The 27,216-nt window shown below is 44.4% G+C and overlaps 1 protein-coding gene across 8 annotated transcripts in view; it reads right to left on the bottom strand.

Annotated features, from left to right (window-relative positions):
- The window catches only part of SUSD1 (sushi domain containing 1), a 669,144-nt gene that overhangs the window by 437,605 nt on the left and 204,323 nt on the right, over positions 1-27,216 (bottom strand). For all 8 annotated transcript variants that reach the window (XR_010175769.1, XM_063914696.1, XM_063914695.1 and 5 more), the window contains exons 10-14: positions 24,861-25,040; positions 21,771-21,950; positions 19,190-19,287; positions 18,905-19,100; positions 13,487-13,581 (exon numbers count right to left, since the gene is read on the bottom strand). Coding sequence is in view for 7 of the 8 variants with exons in the window: in XM_063914696.1 (XP_063770766.1) it covers positions 13,487-13,581; positions 18,905-19,100; positions 19,190-19,287; positions 21,771-21,950; positions 24,861-25,040 (749 nt within the window). In the remaining variant the exon portion in view is untranslated. The remainder of the gene's footprint in view (positions 1-13,486; positions 13,582-18,904; positions 19,101-19,189; positions 19,288-21,770; positions 21,951-24,860; positions 25,041-27,216) is intronic.

Below are 27,216 nucleotides of genomic sequence, written 5' to 3' on the forward strand. Positions count from 1 at the left end.
ATCTAGTTAACAGTATGAAAAAACAACATAGCATCGGTCCAAAACCGATGAAACTATAACATAACCCTTATGTAAGCAATAACTATATACAAGTCTTGCAGAAGTAGTCCGCTAACAACATGACCACCTTCCAAGTGAGATATTTCAACTTCACTGTTTTAAGTGGTTCAAACCAATGTGACTTAAGGAAACTTAACACCACGTTAAGATCCCAAGGCGCCACCGGAGGTACAAAAGGAGGCTGAATATGCAGTACTCCCTTCACAAAAGTCTGTACTTCAAGTAAAGAGGCCAATTCCTTTTGAAAGAAAAAGGATAAGGCCGAAATCTGAACTTTAATGGAGCCTAATTTTAGGCCCAAATTCACTCCAGTTTGTAGGAAGTGAAGAAAACGGCCTAGATGGAATTCTGCCGTAGGAGCATTCCTGGCCTCACACCAAGAAACATATGTACGCCATATTCGGTGATAATGTTTAGATGTCACGTCCTTCCTAGCCTTTATAATGTAGGAATAACCTCATCCGGAATACCTTTTTCCGCTAGGATCCGGCGTTCAACCGCCATGCCGTCAAACGCAGCCGCGGTAAGTCTTGGAACAGACAGGGACCTTGTTGTAACAGGTCCTGTCTTAGAGGAAGAGGCCACGGATCTTCTGTGAGCATTTCCTGCAGATCCGGATACCAGGTCCTTCGTGGCCAATCCGGAACAATGAGTATTGTTCTCACTCCTCTTTTTCTTATTATCCTCAACAACTTGGGTATGAGAGGAAGAGGAGGAAACACATAGACCGACTGGAACACCCACGGTGTCACTAGGGCGTCCACAGCTACCGCCTGAGGGTCTCTTGACCTGGCGCAATACCTTTGTAGCTTTTTGTTGAGACGGGACGCCATCATGTCTATTTGGGGCAGTCCCCACCGACTTGCAATCTGCGCGAAGACTTCTTGATGAAGTCCCCACTCTCCCGGATGCAGGTCGTGTCTGCTGAGGAAGTCTGCTTCCTAGTTGTCCACTCCCGGAATGAACACTGCAGACAGAGCGCTTATATGATTCTCCGCCCAGCGAAAAATTCTGGTGGCTTCCGCCATCGCCACCCTGCTCCTTGTGCCGCCTTGGCGGTTTACATGAGCTACTGCGGTGACGTTGTCTGACTGGATCAGAACTGGTCAATCGCGAAGTAAGATCTCCGCTTGACGTAGGGCGTTGTATATATGGCCCTTAGTTCCAGGATGTTAATGTGAAGGCAAGTCTCTTGACTTGACCAAAGGCCTTGGAAATTTCTTCCCTGTGTGACTGCTCCCCAACCTCGGAGGCTCGTGTCCGTGGTTACCAGGATCCAGTCCTGAATGCCGAACCTGCGGCCCTCTAGAAGGTGAGCACTTTTCAGCCACCACAGGAGAGATACTCTGGCCCTGGGGGGACAGGGTGATCCGCTGATGCATTTGCAGATGTGACCCGGACCATTTGTCCAATAGGTCCCATATGAATGTCCTTGCATGGAACCTGCCGTAGGGAATGGCTTCTTATGTCGCCACCATTTGTCCCAGGACGTGAGTGCAATGACGTATTGACACTTGTTTTGGCTTCAACAGGTTCATGACTAGAGACATGAGTTCCTGCGCTTTTTCTGTCTGAAGAAAAATCCTCTTCTGGTCTGTGTCCAGAATCATGCCCAAGAAGGGCAGACGAGTTGTGGGATTCAGCTGCGACTTTGGAATATTGATAATCCAGCCGTGTTGCTGTAACACAGTCAGTGAAAGTGATACGCTGTTCAGCAACTTCTCCCGTGATCTCGCTTTTATGAGGAGATCGTCCAAGTATGGGATAATTGTGACACCATGTTTGCGCAGGAACACCATAATTTCCGCCATTACCTTGGTGAAAATTCTTGGGGCCGTGAAAAGCCCAAACGGCAACGTTTGAAATTGGTAATGACAGTCCTGTACCGCAAATCTCAGGTACGCCTGATGAGGAGGATATATGGGAACATGCAGGTATGCATCCTTTATGTCCAGAGATACCATAAAATCTCCCCCTTCCAGGCTGGCGATGACCGCTCTGAGTGATTCCATCTTGAACTTGAACCGTTTTAAGTAAAGGTTCAGGGATTTTAAATTCAAAATGAGTCTGACCGAACCGTCCGGTTTCGGGACCACAAACAGAGTTGAGTAGTACCCCTTCCGTCTTTAAAGCCAGGGAACCTCTACCACCACTTGTTGAAGACACAATTTGCGAATCGCATGTAACACTAGCTCCCTTTCCAGGGGGGAAGTCGGTAGGGCCGATTTGAAAAACCGGCGAGGAGGCACCTCTTCGAATTCCAGCTTGTAACCCTGGGAAACAAGTTCTATTGCCCAGGGATCCACCTGTGAGTGAACCCAGATGTGGCTGAATAGTCGAAGACGTGCCCCCACTGGGGCGGACTCCCTCAGGGGAGCCCCAGCGTCATGCGGTGGATTTTGCAGAGTCCAGGGAGGACTTCTGTTCCTGGGAACTAGCTGTGTTATGCAGCTTCTTCCCTCTGCCCTTACCTCCGGCAAGAAAGGACGATCCACGTACTCTCTTGCTTTTATTGGAACGAAAGGACTGCATTTGATAATGAGGCGCTTTCTTAGATTGTGAGGGAATATATGGCAAAAAATTCGATTTACCTGCCGTAGCCGTGGAGACGAGGTCCGAGAGGCCCTCCCCAAACAATTCCTCACCCTTGTAAGGCAACAACTCCATATGTCTCTTGGATTCGGCATCCCCTGACCACTGTCGGGTCCATAATACACGCCTAGCAGAAATAGACATAGCGTTTATCCTGGAACCCAGTAAACTAATGTCTCTTTGAGCATCCCTCATATATAAGACAGCATCTTTTATATGCCCTAGGGTCATTAAAATGGTATCCTTATCAAGGGTCTCAATATCCGCTGATAAGGAATCTGTCCATTCTGCTACAGCACTACAAACCCAGGCCGACGCAATAGCCGGTCTGAGTAACGTACCAGAATGTGTGTAAATGGACTTCAAGGTAACGTCCTGCTTGCGGTCAGCAGGATCCTTGAGGGTAGCCGTATCTTGGGATGGAAGCGCTATCTCTTTTGATAAGCGCGTCAAGCTTTGTCTACCCTAGGGGAGGATTCCCACCGGATTCTGTCCAGAGACGGGAAAGGATACTCTATTAGAATCCTTTTGGGAATCTGCTCATGTGATGAGGGAAAGGTGACCTCAGGTTTCTTTCCCTTATACATGTGTACCCTCGTGTCAGGGACAGGGGGTTCCTCAGTGATATGCAAAACATCTTTTATTGCGATAATCATACATCGAATACATTTAGCCACCTTTGGCTGTAATTTTGCATCATCGTAGTCGACACTGGAGTCTGAATCCGTGTCGGTATCTGTGTCAACTATTTGGGATAGTGGGCGCTTCTGAGACCCCGAAGGTCCAGGCGACATTGGGACAGGCATGGGTTGACTCCCTGACTGTACCCCAGCTTCAGCTTTGTCTAATCTTTTGTGCAATAAATTAACATTAGCACTTAAAACATTCCACATATCCATCCAGTCAGGTGTCGGCACTGCCGACGGAGACCTAACATTCATACACTCCCCCTCCTCCTTAGGTGAGCCTTCAATCTCAGACATGTCGACACACGCGTACCGACACACCACACACACACACACACAGGGAAGCTCTTTTCTGAAGACAGGTTCCCCACCAGGCCCTTTGGAGAGACAGAGAGAGAGAGTATGCCAGCACACACCCCAGCGCTATATGACCCAGGAAAAAAATAAGATTTTACTCACCGGTAAATCTATTTCTCGTAGTCCGTAGTGGATGCTGGGAACTCCGTAAGGACCATGGGGAATAGACGGGCTCCGCAGGAGACTGGGCACTCTATAAGAAAGATTTGGTACTATCTGGTGTGCACTGGCTCCTCCCTCTATGCCCCTCCTCCAGACCTCAGTTAGGATACTGTGCCCGGAAGAGCTGACACAATAAGGAAGGATTTTGAATCCAGGGTAAGACTCATACCAGCCACACCAATCACACCGTATAACTCGTGATACTATACCCAGTTAATAGTATGAAATATAACAGAGCCTCTCAACAGATGGCTCAACAATAACCCTTTAGTTAGGCAACTATATACAAGTATTGCAGACAATCCGCACTTGGGATGGGCGCCCAGCATCCACTACGGACTACGAGAAATAGATTTACCGGTGAGTAAAATCTTATTTTCTCTGACGTCCTAGTGGATGCTGGGAACTCCGTAAGGACCATGGGGATTATACCAAAGCTCCCAAACGGGCGGGAGAGTGCGGATGACTCTGCAGCACCGAATGAGAGAACTCAAGGTCCTCCTCAGCCAGGGTATCAAATTTGTAGAATTTAGCAAACGTGTTTGCCCCTGACCAAGTTGCAGCTCGGCAAAGTTGTAAAGCCGAGACCCCTCGGGCAGCTGCCCAAGATGAGCCCCCTTCCTCGTGGAATGGGCTTTCACTGATTTAGGATGCGGCAATCCAGCCGCAGAATGCTCCAGCTGAATTGTGCTACAAATTCAGCGAGCAATAGTCTGCTTAGAAGCAGGAGCACCTATTTTGTTGGGTGCCTACAGGATAAGAAGCGCGTCAGTTTTCCTGACTCCAGCCGTCCTGGAAATATAATTTTTTAAGGCCCTGACTACGTCCAGTAACTTGGAATCTTCCAAGTCCCTAGTAGCCGCAGGCACTACAATAGGTTGGTTCAAGTGAAAAGCTGATACCACCTTAGGGAGAAACTGGGGACGAGTCCTCAATTCTGCCCTATCCATATGGAAAATCAGATAAGGGCTTTTACATGACAAAGCCGCCAATTTTGACACACGCCTGGCCGAAGCCAAGGCCAATAACATGACCACTTTTCACGTGAGATATTTCAGATCCACAGTTTTAAGTGGCTCAAACCAATGTGATTTCAGGAAACTCAACACCACGTTGAGATCCCACGGTGCCACAGGAGGCACAAAAGGGGGCTGAATATGTAGCACTCCCTTTACAAAAGTCTGAACTTCAGGCAGTGAAGCCAGTTCTTTCTGGAAGAAAATCGACAGAGCCGAAATCTGGACCTTAATGGAACCCAATTTTAGGCCCATAGTCACTCCCGACTGTAGGAAGTGCAGAAAACGACCCAGCTGAAATTCCTCTGTTGGGGCCTTCCTGGCCTCACACCACGCAACATATTTTCGCCAAATACGGTGATAATGGTTTGCGGTTACATCTTTCCTGGCTTTTATCAGCGTAGGAATGACTTCCTCCGGAATGCCCTTTTGCTTTAGGATCCGGAATTCAACCGCCATGCCGTCCAACGCAGCCGCGGTAAGTCTTGGAACAGACAGGGCCCCTGCTGTAGCAGATCCTGTCTGAGCGGTAGAGGCCATGGGTCCTCTGATATTATTTCTGTAAGTTCTGGGTACCAAGCTCTTCTTGGCCCATCCGGAACCACGAGTATCGTTCTTCCTCCTCGTTTTCTTATTATTCTCAGTACCCTTGGTATGAGAGGCAGAGGAGGGAATACATAAACCGACTGGTACACCCACGATGTCACTAGAGCGTCCACAGCTATTGCCTGAGGGTCCCTTGACCTGGCGCAATATCTAGTTTTTTGTTTAGGCGGGACGCCATCATGTCCACCTGTGGCCTTTCCCAACGGTTTACCAACAGTTGGAAGACTTCTGGATGAAGTCCCCACTCTCCCGGGTGTCGGTCGTGTCTGCTGAGGAAGCCTGCTTCCCAGTTGTCCACTCCCGGAATGAACACTGCTGACAGTGCTAAGACGTGATTTTCCGCCCATCGGAGAATCCTTGTGGCTTCTGCCATCGCCATCCTGCTTCTTGTGCCGCCCTGTCGGTTTACATGGGCGACTGCCGTGATGTTGTCTGATTGGATCAGTACCGGCTGGTTTTGAAGCAGAGGCCTTGATTGGATCAGTACCGGCTGGTTTTGAAGCAGAGGCCTTGCCAGACTTAGGGCATTGTAAATGGCCCTCAGTTCCAGAATATTTATGTGTAGGGACGACTCCTGACTTGACCAAAGTCCTTGGAAGTTTCTTCCCTGTGTGACTGCCCCCCAGCCTTGAAGGCTGGCATCCGTGGTTACCAGGACCCTGTCCTGTATGCCGAATCTGCGGCCCTCTTGAAGATGAGCACTCTGCAGCCACCACAGTAGAGATACCCTGGTCCTTGGAGACAGGGTTATCAGCCGATGCATCTGAAGATGCGATCCCGACCACTTGTTCAAGAGGTCCCACTAAAAGGTTCTTGTATGGAACCTGCCGAATGGAATTTTGCTTCGTAAGAAGCTACCATTTTTCCCAGGACTCGTGTGCAGTGATGCACCGATACCTGTTTTGGTTTCAGGAGGTCTCTGACTAGACATGACAGCTCCTTGGCTTTCTCCTGCAGGAGAAACACTTTTTTTCTGTTCTGTGTCCAGAACCATCCCCAGGAACAGTAGGCATGCGGTAGGAACCAGCTGTGACTTTGGAATGTATAGAATCCATCCGTGCTGTTGCAGCACTTCCCGAGATAGTGCTACTCCGACCAACAACTGCTCCTTGGACCTTGCCTTTATAAGGAGATCGTCCAAGTACGGGATAATTAAAACTCCCTTTTTTCGAAGGAGTATCTTCATTTCTGCCATTACCTTGGTAAAGACCCTCGGTGCCGTGGACAGTCCAACGGCAGTGTTTGGAATTGGTAATGGCAATCCTGTACCACAAATCTGAGGTACTCCTGATGAGGATGGTAAATGGGGACATGTAGGTAAGCATCCTTGATGTCCAGGGATACCATGTAATCCCCCTCCTCCAGGCTTGCAATAACCGCCCTGAGCGATTCCATCTTGAACTTGAACTTGTATGTGTTCAAGGATTTCAAATTTAAAATGGGTCTCACCGAACCGTCCGGTTTCGGTACCACAACCAGTGTGGAATAGTAACCCCATCCTTGTTGAAGTAGGGGCACCTTGACTATCACCTGCTGGGAATACAGCTTGTGAATTGCCTCTAGCACAGCCTCCCTGCCTGAGGGAGTTGTCGTCAAGGCAGATTTGAGGAAACGGCGGGGGGGAGACGCCTCGAATTCCAGCTTGTACCCCTGAGATACTACTTGAAAAGGATCCAGGGATCCACCTGTGAGCGAGCCCACTGATCGCTGAAATTTTTGAGGCGGCCCCCCACCGTACCTGGTTACGCCTGTGGAGCCCCCGCGTCATGCGGTGGACTCAGAGGAAGCGGGGGAAGAATTTTGATTCTGGGAACTGGCTGACTGGTGCAGCTTTTTCCCTCTTCCCTCGTCTCTGTGCAGAAAGGAAGCGCCGTTGACCCGCTTGCTTTTCTGAAGCCGAAAGGACTGTACCTGATAATACAGTACTTTTCTTAGGCTGTGAGGAAACCTGAGGTAAAAAAATTTCATCCCAGCTGTTGCTGTGGATACGAGGTCCCAGAGACCATCCCCAAACAATTCCTCACCCTTATAAGGCTCTATGTGCCTTTTAAAGTCAGCATCACCTGTCCAGTGTCGGGTCTCTAATACCCTCCTGACAGAATGGACATTGCAATAATTCTGGATGCCAGCTGGCAAAATATCCCTCTGTGCATCCCTCATATATAAGACGACGTCTTATGTTCGCAAAATAGTATCCCTGTTTGAAAGGGTTACAGACCACGCTGCAGCAGCACTATCTGCAGGTCTCAGTCTAGTACCTGAGTGTGTAAATACAGACTTCAGGATAGCCTCCTGCTATTTATCAGCAGGTACCTTCAAAGTGGCCGTATCCTAAGACGGCAGTGCCACCTTTTTTTGACAAACGTGTGAGCACCTTATCCACCCTAGGGGATATCTCCCAGCGTAACTTATCCTCTGACGGGAAAGGGTACGCCATCAGTAACTTTTTAGAAATTACCAGTTTCTTATCGGGGGAACCCACGCTTTTTCACACCTCATTCACTCATTTGATGGGGGAACAAAACACTGCCTGCTTTTTCTCCCCACACATAAAACCCTTTTTTGTTTTTAGTGGTACTTGGGTTAATGTCAGAAATGTGTAACACATTTTTTATTGCCGGGATCATGTAACGGATGTTCCTAGTGGATTGTGTATATGTCTCAACCTCGTAAACACTGGAGTCAGACTCCGTGTCGACATCTGTGTCTGCCATCTGAGGGAGCGGGCGTTTTTAAGCCCCTGATGGCCTTTGAGACGCCTGGGCAGGCGCGGGCTGAAAAGCCGGCTGTCCCATAGCTGTTACGTCATCCAGCCTTTATGTAAGGAGTTGACACTGTCGGTTAATACCTTCCACCTATCCATCCACTCTGGTGTCGGCCCACAGGGGGCGACATCTCATTTATCGGCATCTGCTCCGCCTCCACATAAGCCTCCTCATCAAACATGTCGACACAGCCGTACCGACACACCGCACACACACAGGGAATGCTCTGACTGAGGACAGGACCCCACACAGCCCTTTGGGGAGACAGAGAGAGAGTATGCCAGCACACACCGGAGCGCTATATAATGTAGGGATAAACACTATCACTGAGTGAATTTTCCCCAATAGCTGCTTGTATAAACAATATTGCGCCTAAATTTAGTGCCCCCCCTCTCTTTTTAACCCTTTGAGCCTGAAAACTACAGGGGAGAGCCTGGGGAGCTGTCTTCCAGCTACACTGTGAAGAGAAAATGGCGCCGGTGTGCTGAGGGAGATGGCTCCGCCCCTTTTTCGGCTGACTTTTCTCCCGCTTTTTTCTGTATTCTGGCAGGGGTAATTACCACATATATAGCCTCTGGGGCTATATATTGTGGCTATTTTGCCAGCCAAGGTGTTTTTATTGCTGCTCAGGGCGCCCCCCCCCCCCCCCCCAGCGCCCTGCACCCTCAGTGACCGGAGTGTGAAGTGTGTATGAGGAGCAATGGCGCACAGCTGCAGTGCTGTGCGCTACCTTGGTGAAGACTGAAGTCTTCTGCCGCCGATTTTCCGGACCATCTTCATGCTTCTGGCTCTGTAAGGGGGACGGCGGCGCGGCTCCGGGAACGAACACCAAGGACGGGTCCTGCGGTCGATCCCTCTGGAGCTAATGGTGTCCAGTAGCCTAAGAAGCCCAAGCTAGCTGCAAGCAGGTAGGTTCGCTTCTTCTCCCCTTAGTCCCTCGTTGCAGTGAGCCTGTTGCCAGCAGGTCTCACTGTAAAATAAAAAACCTAATTTAAACTTTCTTTCTAGAAGCTCAGGAGAGCTCCTAGTGTGCAACCAGCTCGGGCCGGGCACAGAAATCTAACTGAGGTCTGGAGGAGGGGCATAGAGGGAGGAGCCAGTGCACACCAGATAGTACCAAATCTTTCTTATAGAGTGCCCAGTCTCCTGCGGAGCCCGTCTATTCCCCATGGTCCTTACGGAGTTCCCAGCATCCACTAGGACGTCAGAGAAACACAGTATGTTTACCCAGTAGCGCTTTTGTTATGTATATGCGCCAATTATGTGCCCCCCCCCCCCCCCCTCTACTTTAAAACCCTTCTTTCACAGTGTGTTAAGCAGGGGAGAGTCCGGGGAGCTTCCTCTCAGCGGTGCTGTGGAGAAAAATGGCGCTTGTGAGTGCTGAGGGAGAAGCCCCTCCCCCTCGGCGGCGGGCTTCTGTCCCGCTCAAATTTCTCAATAACATGGCGGGGGCTCTTTATATACATGTACAGTGCCCAGCTGTACATGTATATATCTATATATGCCACAGGAGAGGTTTATATTGCTGCCCAGGGCGCCCCCCCCTGCGCCCTGCACCCTTACAGTGACCGAGGTGTGTGAGGTGAATGGGAGCAATGGCGCACAGCTGCAGTGCTGTGCGTTACCTCCATGAAGATCAAGGTGTCTTCTGCCGCCTCTGATGTTCTTTTCCTCAATACTCACCCGGCTTCAATCTTCCGACTCTGCGTGGAGGACGGCGGCGCGGCTCTGGGACGGACGGCTAGGGTGAGACCTGCGTACCGATCCCTCTGGAGCTAATGGTGTCCAGTAGCCTAAGAAACAGAGCCCTGAAACCAAGAGAAGTGGGTCTGTTTCTCTCTCCTCAGTCCCTTGATGCAGGGAGTCTGTTGCCAGCAGGCTCCCAGAACATAAAAAACCTAACTAAAATGCTTTCTTTACAGGAAACTCAGGAGAGCTCCTGAAATGCACCCAGTCTCCACTGGGCACAGTATCAAACTGAGGTCTGGAGGAGGGGCATAGAGGGAGGAGCCAGTGCACACCCAGAGTCAAAGTCTTTCTTAAAGTGCCCATGTCTCCTGCGGAGCCTGTCTATCCCCATGGTCCTTACGGAGTCCCCAGCATCCTCTAGGACATTAGAGAAAAAGACAAATAGGGAGAGAGAGGGGGCAAGAGAGAGAGTGTGTCAGGGAGGGGGAGCAGGCAGAAGAGTGAGAAAAGGGGTGTCAGAGAGAGACAGAGGGCATCTCGGGGAGAGGGAGAGACAATGGGAGAGGACAGAGAGGGGTGGAAGAGAGAGGGTGTCAGGGAGGGAGAGACAGAGGGAGAGTAGAGCAAGAGAGAAAGGGAGAGAGTCGGGAAGAGAGAGAGGAGAGAGAAAGGGGGAGCGAGTGTGAGAGAGAGAGAGAGAGGGTGTCAGGGAGGGAGAGAAACAGACAGAGAGAGAATGGAGCAAGAGAGAGCAAGAGTGTCAGGGAAAGAATTGAGGGACAGACACAGAGAGAGGGGGAGTAGAGAGAGAAAAACACAGTGAGATAGTGAGAGAAAGAGGGTACCAGGGAGAGAGAGAGAGGTAGAGTGAGCAAGAGAGAGGAGGGTGTCGGGGGGGGGGGGGGGTAGGTGGGGGAGACGAGAGAGAGGAAAAGAGTATCAGGGAGGGAGAGGGAGAGAAAGAGGTGTCAGGGAGAGAGTGAGAGAGAGAAATAGGGTATCAGGAAGACAGAGAGAGGGTGTCAGTGAGGGGGGGAGAGAGAGGGTGTCAGGGAAAGAGAGATGGGGACTAAGCAGGAGGAAGCAGGAGGAAGAGGGAGAGAGATAGAGAGTGTCAGTGAGGGAGGGAGAGAGAGAGGGAGGAATAGAACAGTTGAAATACTACCTGTTGGGCTACAGCAGCATCCGTTCGCTTCGGCCATGGTGTCTCGCTCTGCTCCTACTTAGCTCGACACAAGGTTACTAAAGGTTATGATTTGTGACATCGCTAGTCAAGGATGGAAAAAGTAAAAAAAAACATGAAAATACCCCAAAAAACATTGCCATGTCAACCACCTGAACATGTCGACATTTTGTACCTGTCGACCCTTTCGTGTCAACCTTTTATATGTTGACATTTTGACCATGTCGACCTTTTGTCACCCTAATGTATTTCGACCTATTGACTGTTGGCCTAGACATTGTTGATCCATAGTCCAGATCCCGCTCTGTACATGGAAAAAGTTTGCATCTTTATGAAGTCCCACACTCATTACTTGCACCCATGCACAATTGCAGGACTTTCTTCGGGCTGCACCCACTCTGTGGAATGCCCTACCGTGCACAATAAGACTCTCCCCTAGTCTCCAAACCTTCAAACGTTCCCTGAAAAACTCACCTCTTCGGGCTAGCTTATCATATTCCAGAACCGCTCACTCAACCTTCATAAGCTTTCCTATCCGATTATATCCCCATTGTACAGTCCGCACATATCCTCCACATATTTTCTCTTTCTTCACTTTCCCTTCTTTCTGACAATGGTTCATCATTGCTGTGATGTGATATCATGCAGCCCACCTAGAACCTTTGCCGGTGGACAAATATACAATAGATAGCACCTATCCTTGTGTCTCAATGCATATTCCCCTAGAGATTGTAAGCTTGCGAGCAGAGCCTTCCTACCTCTATGACTGTTTGTTTATTACCCAGTTTTGTTTTATCATTGTGTCCAATTGTAAAGCGCAATGGAATTTGCTGCACTATAAAAGAAACTGTTAATAAATAATAATAAATAAGCCCCACTCGTGTCTCACTGGATGACAATACTGTAAATTGACTTCTATGATATAAGAAAGAGAAGCACACAGTAAGTAACACACAGTGCACTGGGCACAGTAGGATGAAAAGTGTGATGCAAATTTTAAAAAAACAACAATCACTGGTGTATCACTGAGTCCAGGGGGAATCCACACTGCACACGCTGCACTCATTTCTTGAATACGTACCCCTCCGGAGTCCCACACCAATGACACCAGAGCTGTAAAAATCATTGGAAAAATTGCACTGCAACCATTTTCCCAGTGTTTTGCGCATGGACAGTAGAGAAATCACCAGGAAAATGGCCACAGCAACATTTTCCCAGAGATCTGCGCATGCATATTAGAGTCTAAGCACTCTAATGCTCAGACTCTACAGCACTGTTGGCAGAAAGGATAGGGGCCCGGACGGTGGAGTCCCGTGCACAGCCTCCTCTGTCCTGGCCCACATCCTTTCTGCCATCTCTCTTAAAATGCCCCTGACAACATTGCAGAGAGGTCAACAGATAATAGGTAACTAATACCCCTTTTCCACTAGAAGTCTCGGGTCTGACCCGGGATTTGGAACACGGTTCAAAGCCAGGTCAGACCCAAAACAGACCCATTTTCCACAACGGCGCTGACCCGGGAATATCCCGGGTCGGCGCCATTTACACTTTACCCAGGTGCAGTGTCTTCTGGCCGGCGCTTGGAGACAACTTCATCTCCAAGCGCCGGGAAAACCGGCAGATCGGGACCCTTGGGGCATGGCCTCTGTCCCGTTAGGCCACGCCCCAAATTCGATGCAGCCCACCGTCACGCTGAGGGCAAACCTAGCACTCCGACACACACTTTCCCGGCCAGAGCTGCTGTCTGCATAGCAGGACAGACAGCATGCGCTGTCCCTCCCCCCCCCCCCCAACCTCCTGACTGCCCGCGGAACACATGCTGTAAATGGGTTCCGGATCGGATGACCCAGGTAACTTGTTTACACTACATCCTTACCCTTGTCATTCCTGGGTCCAACCCAGATAGCTCCCCAGGTAGGATTCCCAGGTCACTTGACACAGGTTGTTTCTGAGGGAGTAGTTTCCACTACTAAAAAACCTGGGTCGATGCGCACGCCCGTGCAAAAACCCAGGTTTTTTGAGCTAGTGGAAAAGGGGTATAAGATAACTTAGATATGCACAGCACCTTTATTCTTTCAATAGCTGGCTATAGATAAAGGCTAATTCAGTTAAGATAAAAGTATTTACAACATTTAGCTACATAATACAATGATTTCTTTTATGCAGTCATTATAGTCATTGTACCTGAAATGAAAATCTTTCCTTAATACAGCCAATAGAGCCATTGTACTGTAAGCTCAATGCAATATCTATCTGAAAACAGGAAATACACCCGTAGTACCATATGTCCCATGAATGAAGTCACATTCAGTGTTAATGTGGAATGGAATGCTAATTATGACTTTACACACAGACATAATATCTACTTACTCTATAGACTTCCAGTGATCTAACTGGGGAAAAACTTCTTATCCACGTCAAACATGTTTCATTGAATACTACAATGTTACCAAACATTTGTTTCACTGCAAAACAGACACACAAATGTTACAATATATTAACAATCATTTAATATATACAATTTCATAATATTTTCTTATGAATTCTTATCTCTAGCTAGCTTCATCAATATGTACACAAATCTACACATAACAATCCGCTTTTCTATGGAGTTGAACAAAAAATAATAGACAAATCTCTGTGTAAATTTCACATAAGTCCAGAACATGGGACCACCTGGGTCAGCACATACTGCTTCAGAACATCAGCAAACTTGTTCAGAATATTAAAACATATACCCTGGCGGGCATGCCATGCTTCAGGAACGGTAACTTGCTCCGCTCGCCACAGGATGTCCATGTGGCTAATGTTCTGGAGCAGTTTAGTTATGCTAGCCCAGGGGATCCCACGCTCTGAACTTGAGCTGAAACATTAAATGGAATTAACTAATTAATAATTTAAAAAAAACATTGTCAGTTTAGTCATTTTTGTAATCTAAGCTTATAGTGACCATGATGAATAAGAGCCTGATGGACACAATGTCGATGTCGGATACAGTAGAGCGATTTTCACCACTGCACGTCCATATAAGTCGCACTGCACATGTGCGGAGATGGTATTGTGATGGCGGTCACAGTGAGGATTTATTCACAAGGAGACAGACGGGCAACATTTGTGGGTAGAAACGAGGTAGTGGCAACTCAAAAGCAGGCGCACCACAACCATTTCTGGAGCATGACACAGCTTGCCACTTCCGTTAAAATGGCTTAGGCATCTTACTTGCGATGGTCATACTGCGCTAACATATAGTTACTCTAAAGGTTGATGTACATCTGCTTGTTGCGTCTTCATACACTAGCGGTGGATATCGGACACCTGCAGTGGGTGTCTCAATACAAATCCCGGCAGCTCTGACATTTGCACATTTTTACACATCCACAATGTACTGGGCTGAAGCTGCAGAGGCCTTTGCGTAAGTCTCTGAATCAGGTTCTAAGTACAGAATATATGTAGTATGTAACATCTATATGTTTGTCTTGCACAACAAATCTGCATGCCTATTTCCTGATATGGGAAGTGCTTCCCTTAAAATAACGACTAGAACTGATAACTGTTAACTTCATATACAGATGTAACCACGCTCATTTTGGCCGCACCTAGAAGCACCCGTGACTAAGTTGCCATGATGCATGTGCATGTGTATATTCGCACCCACAACTCATACGCATTGCATTGAGGGGTCGTTGGTGAGAATAGGCGCAGCTAGTCTTTGCTGTGATGTGTATGCATGTGTGCACGCTTCGTGGCAATGATGAGACTGGTTACATCTGTCATCTGTATGTATCATATATATATATATATATATATATATATATATATATATACACACACATACATACAGTATTTAGAGGGAGGCGGCACTCTGGAGACTATACACAGGTAAATTTAACCAAAACGTGTTTATTCTGTCAGCGTAACGTTTTGGGGCTCCTGCCCCTTCCTCAGGACAGGCAGGAGCCCCGAAACATTACATTGACAGAATAAACACGCTTTGGTGAGATTTACCTGTGTATAGTCTCCAGAGTGCCGCCTCCCTCCAAATGCAGCATATTTAGGGGTGCAATCTCCTTAACAAGGGCATATATATATAATATATATATATATATATATATAATATATTCGGCACCCCCATCTCAGGCCAAGGTTCCCGTCACAGGATAATATGCAGAAGCAATTCAGTGGCACTCATTGGACATAACAAAAAAAAAAAAAAACTTTCAGCATAATCCAATTTATCAACGTTTCGGATTTATTAATGTACAGTACCCTTATGACAAGTTGAAAATAAACCCGAAACGTTGATAAAATGTATTACAGGTTGAGTATCCCATATCCAAATATTCTGAAATACGGAATATTCCGAAATACAGAATTTTTTGAGTGAGACTGAGATAGTGAAACCTTTGTTTTCTGATGGCTCAATGTACACAAACTTTGTTTAATACACAAAGTTATTAAAAATATTGTATTGTATGACCTTCAGGCTGTGTGTATAAGGTGTATATGAAACATAAGTGAATTGTGTGAATGTACACACACTTTGTTTAATGCGCAAAGTTATTAAAAATATTGGCTAAAATGACCTTCAGGCTGTGTGTATAAGGTGTATATGTAACATAAATGCATTCTGTGCTTAGACTTGGGTCCTATCTCCATGATATCGCATTATGGTATGCAATTATTCCAAAATATGGAAAAATCCGATATCCAAAATACTTCTGGCCCCAAGCATTTTGGATAAGGGATACTCAACCTGTATTCTTAAAGTATTTTTATGTTTTATAGATAGAAATGCAAACTCAGATATTGATCTAATTTTTTGAGTCTCATTACACTAATAGCCATGTTCCATTTCAGTTGGCTAACTCCTGGAAAAGGGAGATTTGGTTCTCATTCCTAACCCCAAACTGGGACTGATGTTCTCCCAGTATATCACCTCCCTTCTAAAGCAGCTGATCCTACAATCTGATCACATCTTGGTATGCCTTTTTTCATAACTCAGATCCTCAGGAATGACATATGGGAAGAAGAATTACAGAGTAAGCTGTTCTGGGATGATTAGTTGGCCATCTCCTCATACACACATAGTTTTAACTACATAGAAATGTACAAGTTAGTACACCATCTACATTTATAGTATAATAAAGTCTTACGAGTATACTCAAAAGTGAAAAGTGTTTGGATAATTTAATTCATACTGTAAATAAAAGTCGAATTGCCAGTTTAAAGATGTGATTACAGTTAAATACAAACATCATTTGTTTTTCCCTTTAATGTTCCATGGTCTATTCACAATACTCAGTTGATAGTTGCAACTTCAAATCATTTAAACACCAATGATTTATGTATATTGAGCTGGAGGAGCCAATACGTAATAGCCAATCGAAAGCTGGTGGACAGTGTTGCTAACAGTTATCATAAGTATTACGTATCATTGCACCAACCAAACAGCACTTGCAAGAAATACACCTCTAAAAAACATACAGTAACTGTGTATAGTTGGCCACACATCTAAAGATGATCTTCTCAACCAGCCAACTAGTTTTTCACAGTAATGTGCAGTAACAGTGTGCCACGCTGTAGATAGAGAGATAGTGCTTCAGTATATTGTTAGGTACATCTGCTTTTGGGCATCTTATCACAGACATCAAATGCCCAATGAGAGAGTAGCAGTACAATTAATTAAAGCTAAAGTGTGCTTCACGGTAATATATAATTAGTGCTGCGCTAATATTAAATATACCACGGCTAAATATACATGACAAAATACACTGCAGAAAACTATAAATAATATGATTTAATAACACATTAGTCATATACTGTATACACAATAATATGCAAGTAATTGATTGCAATAATATGTCAAATCTATAATAGATAAAAATGACTATAGATATTTAGGTGACCTTCAATCAATCTAAGAATAATCTCTAAGTATAGTCCTGTTGTGAGACAATATGTCCAGTAGGTGGAACGGATAATTCAAATGGGGATCTGGATGATAGGATGACAGTAATAAAGTCGACAGTCAATAGGTTGACCCCAAATTGTCAACATGCTTTAGGTCGACATGGACAAAGGTAGACACACCATATGGTCAACAGTTTTTCAGATTTGTTTTACTTTATCATACTTTACCATGCAAGTGGCCTACGATTGGGAATAGTAACCTGCATGGCGAATGCAGCAGTAGCGGAGCAGTATGGCAAGCAAAGCATGGGGATGTGGTGCACTAATTGGGGTTCCCAGTCATTTTAAAATGTAAACGACACCCCAAAAATTAAAAAAGCTCATATTGACCTTTTTCATGTGTCGACTTTTTCTGTGTCAACCTTTTGTCCATGTCGACCTTTTCCCCATGTTCACCTAGTGCAGGTTGACCTTTTGGGGTTGACCTAGACACTGTCAATCTTTTTAAGGTCAACCCAATGATCCACACCCATTCAAATGTATGAGTTCAGGCTATAGCCATGCACATGTAGAACATATAATAAGTTATTGAACCCATCCACCTGAAACGCTATATTCCAAGTTCAATAGCAGAATAAAGAAGTGGTGCTGCAGTTTCCGAATTGACCCTTTTGGGTAGTGACACCATAAACCACAGTGAGGCTGTCTGACATATGTAAAGATGGGCTGCTCATGTGTATCTACACAATAAAGGTAACACAGTCTTAAGCCATAGAGGCTTACCAAAAGCTGCCTCCTACAGATGAGCCCCATTGTGAAGTGCCCGCTGCCAGTCTGTATGCCTCTGGGATGTCGGCTGATGTGAGGTCACGTACTGGTCGCTGTTATGGTGGTGGCTGAGCCCTTCGTCTTGCCACCATAGAGGGGACCACCCGCAGCTTCAACGGAATGGACCACCAGGTTGTCGCAGTCTCCAACAACAATCCAGCGTATATTCTTATCAGGTGAATGGAAATAAAGCAGGTCCTCATCCTCTAACACGTTTCGCTTTTTCAAAGATCTGCACACAGACAGCTTCTGCACTTTGCTACTATACACTCCAGTATTGGAAAATAACAAATTATTGCTGACTTGCTGATACTTATGCCAATATTGGTTGAACTGTTGTGAATATGGGTTTATATGGCAGTGAAAAAGGAAAGTGACATCACATATGTATCTTTTCTCCAGAGAGTGATAACTACCAATTATTAGCAAACTGGAGAGCTTTCATTCCAATTCACCGCACATAACCTGATGTTTTCTTCCTCAATATATTAAATAAGTGTGGTCATTTCATGTGAAAAACTGTGAAAAAGTGTTTATTGCACAAATATTATTACCTTGTGTGAAAAAAAAATTACACATTGGAGTAAATTTACTATGTGGGCGTTTTTTTTAGAACTTGTGATGTTGCCCATAGCAACTAATCAGGTTCTATTTATAATCTTCTAGAATCAGCAAGATAAATGATAAGTAGAATCTGATTGGTTGCTATGAGCAACATTCCCAGTTCTAAAAAACTACCACCTTCGTAAATTTACTCCACTGTTTCTTTCTTTTATTGTAAAGTTGCGAACCATTGGAATTTAGGCAATTGTTATTGCTAAACACAATAGGAAACTTGGGAGGTATACAATTAGCAGCTAAGTGGTTCTAGGTGAAAATAGAGGGGTATATAAAGATTTCTATTTTTCTCTATAATAAATCTATTGCCCTACAGTACATGTAGTACATTTAGTGTTATATCAGTTTTGCTCACTGTGAGGACAAGGAAATGTAAAACACCAGTATCCACACTAAATTTTTGATGTTTGTACTAAATAAATTGTTACCTACTCGTTGTTTGTACCGTTATATTTAGCCGTATGGCAAGAAGCTTGGATGAAACCACTGTCACTGTCATTGTCACAGTGTAGTTTGTATCTGGAAGAAGTTCCAAACACACAGTCGGATATTCATTGTCTGTAATATAGTTGAAAGTTTTCTTGTCAACAAAGTCTTTGTCATGCCACCTTACTCCAAATAAACTGAACTGTAAGAGAAGGAAAACAAAGTTATTGCACAGTCTGTTATGTACTGACTTGTGCCCTTACAGTATATATACAAAGCTACCCAATTTACCTCATACAAGATCTCCCAACCGAATATGTCACTACTTTTCTTCCATTTCAGACATGTTTCATTGAAAATAAGTTGCGTGCTTATAATATCTTCTTTTACTAAAAATAGTAACAAATTACAAGCATTTACATATTTCACCTATGTAAATATTATATCAGACATTAAATAGTTATTTCATTGGTATTATATTTTCTATCTACACATTCAGAGTTGTATGATATGCCACTGTTTTTGTAGCTGAGGAAATACTGGCAGTCTGTGCACTGCGGCACCTCAGTAATACCGCTCACAGGGCCTTATTTAACTGCAATTCCAGCAAAGGGGCACCCGTGTTCACACGCAGGTCCTGTCCTGAGCATGCACGCAGTTAATGCGATTAGGGCACATTAACTGCAAATGCCTCTTCCTGATGCACAGGCGTTCGCGGGGCGGGTGGAGGACCTTTGTTGATCGTTGCTGGGTCAGTGCGGGAGCAACGGAGGTGTCGGCAGCATTTTTGGGGTGGCTGCACATCATCACATGCAGCCGCCCCAATCAAAAAAAATGGCGGCAAGACTCCTGCCGTCACAGCCAGGAGGCTTCCCTAGTTTCTGCGACCACGCACTAATTGCAGTGCGAACGCAATTAGAGCGTGGCTGCAGTTGGTGGGTGGCCGACAGCTTGCTGGGTGGCCTTGCCCTGCGATTGGCGACCTCCAGCATACGGAAAAAAGATTGCAGATTCTGCTAAAAAGCTCAATCTGCAATCCTTAAGGGCCCTACACACTAAGCGACGGCAGCAATTTGGACGATGATCAATCTCGATATCATCCAAACTGACCTGCATTGCAAAGCGACGAAAAACCAACGATGAACCACCGCGGGGCCGTGCATCGTTCCTCGTTGGTGCATACACACTGAGCGATATGAACGATTTCTCGTTCATTAATGAACAAGAACGTTCATATCGCCCTGCAACATAGCCCAGTGTGTAGGGCACACCACTGAATAGGGTCCACAGTTAGGATTTCTTTGCAAAGCTATTGACAGTCAGGGACTGTAAGGGGAGGTAACTCGGATTGGGGGCAAAAATGCAGATGTGTCACAGACGGTTTCGGGCTGTGTCTCAGAAAACATGGTGCCAGCATCTCTGCTCTGCAACCACTACTGTGTATTGTATGCAGTTACTTGTATTTGTAAAGCTGCCTTTGGGCATCTCAATGTATAGACATTTGCATCTGCAAATGCATTAATGTACATCTCTGAATCATGCCCATAGTCAATAGTTCACTTAAATCCACCAGGACCGGTTTAAGATTTAAAAATGACAAATAAAAAACCAAACGCATAAAATGAAACAATTGAAAGAAAAACAAATTCAAAAATCAATAAAAAGAAGAGACGTAGAGAAATAGACATATGTTTTAAAAACTGGATTTGATTTTATTCATTTTCTATTTTTTGGAATTTTCCTGTTTTTTAAATTGTGCCCAAATAATTTCAAGTACAACTGTTATTAGTTATATACAATGGTTCACAGATGGAAATCTGGTCCGGTCTATATTAACTATCCCATCCTGCATGCTGCTACACTTGCTTGACATATTCAGGTCTATTACTGTAAAGGGCTATGGATTCTAGAAAACGATTGGCCTCCACACTGGCTCAGAAATATAAGCAGTTCTACATTCCCTATTAGGTAGATGGTGAGAATCATTTGTGCTATACGCTTTGTCATTCGGTTTTCTGTGCAAGCATTAGATTATGTCACTCAAGAATATTACCCACACATTTGAAAATTAAGAGATTAATTAATTTTTAAATATATTTATAAGATTGTACTTAGAAATACATACAGGTAAATTGTTAGTAATGTAATGCATTTATGTACTGTAATATTTTTCTTAAAACTGTTCTTTTTGCTTAGTGCTTCAAGCAGGACATGTACAGGGAAGTTCCTATAAGAAATGAAATCACGTAATTTTCAAATTTGTTACCTAATGGGCAAAACCAAGTGCACTGCAGGGGAGGGGGCGGGGGGCAGATATAACATGTGCAGAGAGAGTTAGATTTGGGTGGGTTATATTGTTTCTGTGCAGGGTCAATACTGGCTGCTTTATTTTTATACTGCAATTTAGATTTCAGTTTTAACTAGAGATGAGTGGGTTCGGATTTACTCGGTTCTTTACGCCAGAATTATCGCCATTTCTTATTTTCTGGGTTTTCTTATTGGCTAACCAAAACACATGACGTCCGATAGCCAATAAGGAGATTCAGGTAAATCCGAGTAAAACCGAACCCGCTCATCTCTAGTTTTCTGCACATGTTATATCTGCCCCCCCTGCAGTGCACATGGTTTTGCCCATTAGCTAACAAATTTTCTGCTGTGATCAGGTCTGAATTAGGCCCTATGTTATTAGAGATTTCATACAACAGGAGTATAATAGATGCTGGATTGTAAATATATGAAAAGAGCTGGGGCAATGATGATTGGGGCAGGACTAATACACTTACAGACACATTTTCTGTAGAATGAGTATAGTTTTTTGTTGCCGCAATAACAATTTAAAATATAGTCTCTCTCTAGAATTGGAACAAAATACCTGTGCAGGTCAGATTTAGTCCTTCCCAAGTAGCATTTTCAAGGCACTGAGAGAATTTCTTTCCACCATTATCCTTGAATCCTTGCTTACACTTATAAAAGACATAGCTTCCCAAGGCACTTTGATTATTCCACAGCCAATCAGTATGTTCAATGATTAAAGGTGTTCCGCAGTCAACCTCTCCAATAAAAAATATGTACAATTACTTATCTGTATAAGGCAAAGACACAGTCACATTTAAAAAACATTCATATACTTAACTGCGTATGGTATTTTAAAAGGTTGAGAGGCTCATTCAGAGTTGGACTAAAGTCTAACTTTTAAATGGAAAATGTGCCCTTGGTTACTAGTACACATTAAATTAGTGTAGGGCCTGCTGCAAATGTTAAGTTGGGGGGCACACTATTTTACACATGCTACTTAATAAGGTAAAAGAGGCAGATATGGAGAGGTAAGGTGTGGGCTAGCATAGGCTAAGAACATTAAGAGCAAGTTCCCGTGCCTTTAGAGGAATATCTGTTGTGTGTGTCTGCTTCTTTCCTATTGCAAGATCAATGCTGCTGCTGATGACTGAATTTGGTGAAAGATAAATAGATCAATCAATGTAAAAGTATGTGACCCCCCCTTCCCTCCCTCCATAAAAGTGAAACTAGCTTTTGTGCTACTATTGGCACATTATTATGGACATAAAAACTATGGAGGCCAAAGAAATGCCAGTGCCAGCCATAGCTGGTAATATTATAGCAGTGAACACCCCCATCTCAGAATATAGCCCAGGCTTGCTGGGTGTGTGGGTAATACTAAAAATTATATTAAAACGTGCCTTTTTCTAATTATGCACTACTAGTCTCAGCATGTTCTATGACGCTCCTAGTATTACACAATCCTTGATAATTAATTTATTGCTCATTTAATTCTTGTATCCGAGGAGGTGGGTCCATGCAGGCATCTCAGAGTTAAAGAGAAACCTTTATAGATAATGAGGACTTACACCTTACGGAGCCATGATGCTAATGAGATAGACATGGCATATCATTTATACAGTGGGGTGTTCCATTGGTCTTCACTGTAACACTGTGCATAGAATTGTTACCCCACTCAGAGGTGTCACCGGTTGTGGGGACACCCGGTGTGCACCCTTCATATGCCAGCATGCTGGAGGCGCGCTTGCGGCAAAAAGGGGGCGTGGCCGCGCGGATCGACACTCCGGGGGCGTGCCCAGCATCTACAGAGATGCTGGGCTGTACTGGGCTGCCCCCGGAGACTGTCTGCAGCGCTGTCGGCTCCTCTGTTATGACAGGAGTCAGGTGCTGTAGCAGAATTCCACACTGTAGCACCTGGCTCCTGTCACTGCGGAGGAGCCCACAGATTGGTGTCACCCCTTCTAGGTGTCACAACCGGGTGCGAGCTGCACCCCCCGCACCTGCCATGTGACGCCACTGACCCCACTAGACTTTGAAATGTATAAAGAGTTACTTTGTGATTTAGTGCCAGTGTTGTTACCCCACTAGGGTCAGATGTATTGACGCCCGAGATTCCGGAGGTACGAGATGCTGACTGATCTGAGACTTTTTTTTAAGGGGCAATTACTTACAAGGCAAAACCATGCATTGTCCCTTTAAAAAAATGTCCGAGATGGCCAGCATCTGGAACCTCCGGCGATCTCAGGCGTCAATACATCCGGCCCCAGATCTTTGATAGGCATAAAGAATTACTCTGCGATCTAGTATCAATTACCTGGGGCTATAGTCATGACATAAATGTTCATGACGGCAAATCAACATTGTCTCTGTAAAAAGTAAAACATATTAATTTTGCATAAATGTGTAGCGCAAATTTTTTTTTTTACGGACAATTCACACGTAGATTTTGAGCATAAATTGAGCCCTACACTACATGAGACAAAGAATGTACAAAAATAATAGTCAAGTATCCTGGAGAATTCTATTTTGTTGTATGACTTTGCCTTACTGCTACAGTTACAAAATAAAGTCACCAACTGCATCAGCAGAAAGTTCTTACAGTGGTTTCAGAAAATGTTCCTTTTTTACCACAGTATTAAGACACAAGTACCTTATTATTATTATTTTTTTATTCCAATAAAGTAGAACTGGGTCACCCTGACCCTGATCTAGAACCAAATGTCCAGGTTTAGTTGTGAGGCCAACATGGTTAAAATGTCATCTACTGTAAATACTACACATACATTACCTGCTTTTTCATGTGAAGTGTATCTGGATATATGCTATGGCTCTGGATTGCACAAGACAATATTTTACATATATTTTGTGTTATTTTTAAGCATATTTAATCTACCAATAAGGCAATTATCACTAATTTTTATACACTAATTTATATATCTGAGTTTCAAATTGTGCCATTTTTTTATTCTTTGCTTTAAATTAGATGCCACTCAAACAATTGCTGACTAAAACAGCTGGTTCATTATAGGTACAACTCAAAAATAATAGATTACAACATGGCTGGTCATTAGTTCAGGTATATTAGTCTTATAATATCTCACTCACTATAATGAAACATATCGCATGAATTGGTATTAAACAAACAATGGCTTACTACCTGCACCACATATTAAAGAGTAGTACTATGGGAACCTTTCCACAGCATGTCTTTACATGTATAATTAGGAATGCTACAAGAACCTTTTCATACAAGATCAAATTGTAATGTAGAATTATTTGATATAGGCCATTGGTTTTTTTTTCTTCAGTTGCTGCTCCTATCTACTCTTTTTAGTTTTCAAGGCATCTATAATACAGTCCCCACAGGTTTCCTGTACCATACTGTATCCATCATTCGACTGCAGTGGATCCACCTGTAAAGTAATTAGTCAGATACCTATAGTTGTACACCTAAACCAGATTGGAGATGCATTGTCGGAGTGGAGTTATTCTTTTATGCGACTATTTTGAAATGTCCCCCAAAAAATTTGTGTACAACTAAATGTATATTCCAAGCAGTAGCATTATCATTTAACTTACAAAGAGATTATTGTCCAGTCACTCCAGCATAATAATGCTCTGTTTTAGGATATACAATTGTTATAAGAAGTGTATCCATTGAGCTTACCTCTACATACAAGATTAGCTCCTATCCATTCTCCATCCTCATTACAGGTGGCAACTTTGTTCCCCCTGTCCATGACATAGCCAGGTAAACATTCAAAAGTAATCTGGCTTCCATATGTAGTGTTCTGCAGCACACCCGGGACAGTATACTGGATAGAAGGTGGAGGTCCACAGTCTGCAACTGCAACCAGTACATTACAATTATTCATTGACACAGACACAGGGCCTGATTCTCAGTCGCATGCAAATCATAGCATCTGTGGCCTTATTGCGTGCTTAGAGATAAACGTGGATGTCTGCTTGTATACAGAGTTGGCTGCATCTATGGTGCTGCACTACCATTATCATCCACTTGTGACAGTGGCCAACATCACTGATGCAAAAGATACACCTGAAACCAACCAGAACTCTGCATATGCTTACCTCTTAAAAAACACCTGTACACGCCTGATGCAGCCCAGTTACACCTACTCAGCCGCAAGTAGAGATGCGTATGAATTGGCCATAGTTGCTAACAGTTGCAGATGCCACAAAATCCACAAGATCCAACATGGACTTATCTGCAAATCTAGATCAGGCCCTTAATATCCAATGCATTCATTTTAATAATTATATGTAATATGGCAGTTTTGTCATGTTTAATAAGTATTAAACTATATTTTCTGATATTTGCATCCCTTCTGGGAAGAATTATATATACTATATATTATTATCACCAAAATAAAGTCAAAAAGAAAGAGAAAGATAGGTACTTGGGGAGCACACAAAATCTCCTGTATGGTACAGTATACAGTATGTATATTGTTATTAAACTGTCGTTTTCATTAGATTAATTAAAATTGCACAAAAAGGTGCAACCACGGAAAATATTAAAATAATATAGAATAGAGGCTAGTAAAATATGTAGGGGATAACAAAAGGGAGCTGTGTGTCATGCCCCCTGATCTGAAAGTGAGAATATAGCTGGATGTAGAATGTGGAATAGCTGTATTAGGATTTATCGCCTCTATAGCAGATCAACTATAATGAGGAGATCACTATCTAGGGGAGTAATCAGAACATTCAAAGCAATAGGTCTGGTCATCATAACTTTTATTGTATTTGATTAACAAATATTTTACCAAATTGACTTCTGTGATTATATCGCTGTACACCAGTCCTATGCTGTTCTTCATGCATAGAGATGTGTATAAAGATATCAAATTGTACATACTTCCCAACTGTCCCAATTTCCGCAGGACAGTCACGTTTTTTGGGGGACTGTCCTGCTGTCCCACCTGCTGGCAGCAGTGTCCTGGGTGGGGTGGTTGGGGGGGCGCAGTTGTGAGGCTCCTGCCACTTGCTGGCTGCTCTGCTTAGTGCAGAACAGAGCAGAGTGAAAAGACACAGCATCTATTCACGGAGACAGAGGGACTGGGGGCATGCCAGCTATGTGGGGGCATGCCAGCAATGGCTATGTGGACTGTCCACACCAGTGCCGTAACAGGGCTAAAATGCACCCTGAGCGCACAACATCAGGACAACGTGTGCATGACATCATTACGTCATGCACAGGAAATGAGGCAACAAGGATCAGTAAGTACAGTGCTGACCGGAGTGTCCTGAGGATGCTCTGATTGGCTGAACAGGCTGCAGGGTGCCTGTCTGGTTTGTCTGTAGAACACTCCAGTGGCTCTGCAGCAGAGATCGTGGCTGCAGGGTGCTATTTTAGGGTCGCTCAAACTGAAAGTTACCTGGTTGATTCTGCCAGTAGCATATGCTTGTCTCAAAGATTAAGTCATGCACTGCACATGTTGGATCATGTGACAGCGACGGTGCCGCCCACAAATCCATGATCATGAAGCCCACCATAAATCTCTGCAATCTGGTTGGATCTTTTGCAGTATGTAGCTATTATCCTCATACAGTACATAAAATTCCTATTTCCCTACATACTGCAAGCCTATGAGCGCTATAATCACAGACACACTAGCCGCACCAGCTATGTAGAGAATAGGACATACGGCGGCAAAGCTTAGCATGGCTACATCTGTATACCTATGTCTGTCTGTTATTACCCAGTCTTGCCTTATTACTGTTTTGTTACCAATTGTAAAGCTAACCGGGATATGCTGCCTCTATATAAATGAATGTTACTAATAATAATAAGAAGAATATGTGAATGTCAATTTAGGTCATAAGACAGTAGAACATAAATCAGTAAAGTCATGCATAGGTCAGTATTATAACATCAGGGACGTGCAGTCAGGGGAGGCAGTGCCTCCCCTGTCCCTAATCATTAAATTACATAGAAGATACTTATGACACAGATTCTATGTCATAAGTATGTGTTATCCTTTATATAATTAAAAACATGT

Source organism: Pseudophryne corroboree, chromosome 1 (assembly GCF_028390025.1).
Source record: "Pseudophryne corroboree isolate aPseCor3 chromosome 1, aPseCor3.hap2, whole genome shotgun sequence".
NCBI lineage: Eukaryota > Metazoa > Chordata > Amphibia > Anura > Myobatrachidae > Pseudophryne > Pseudophryne corroboree.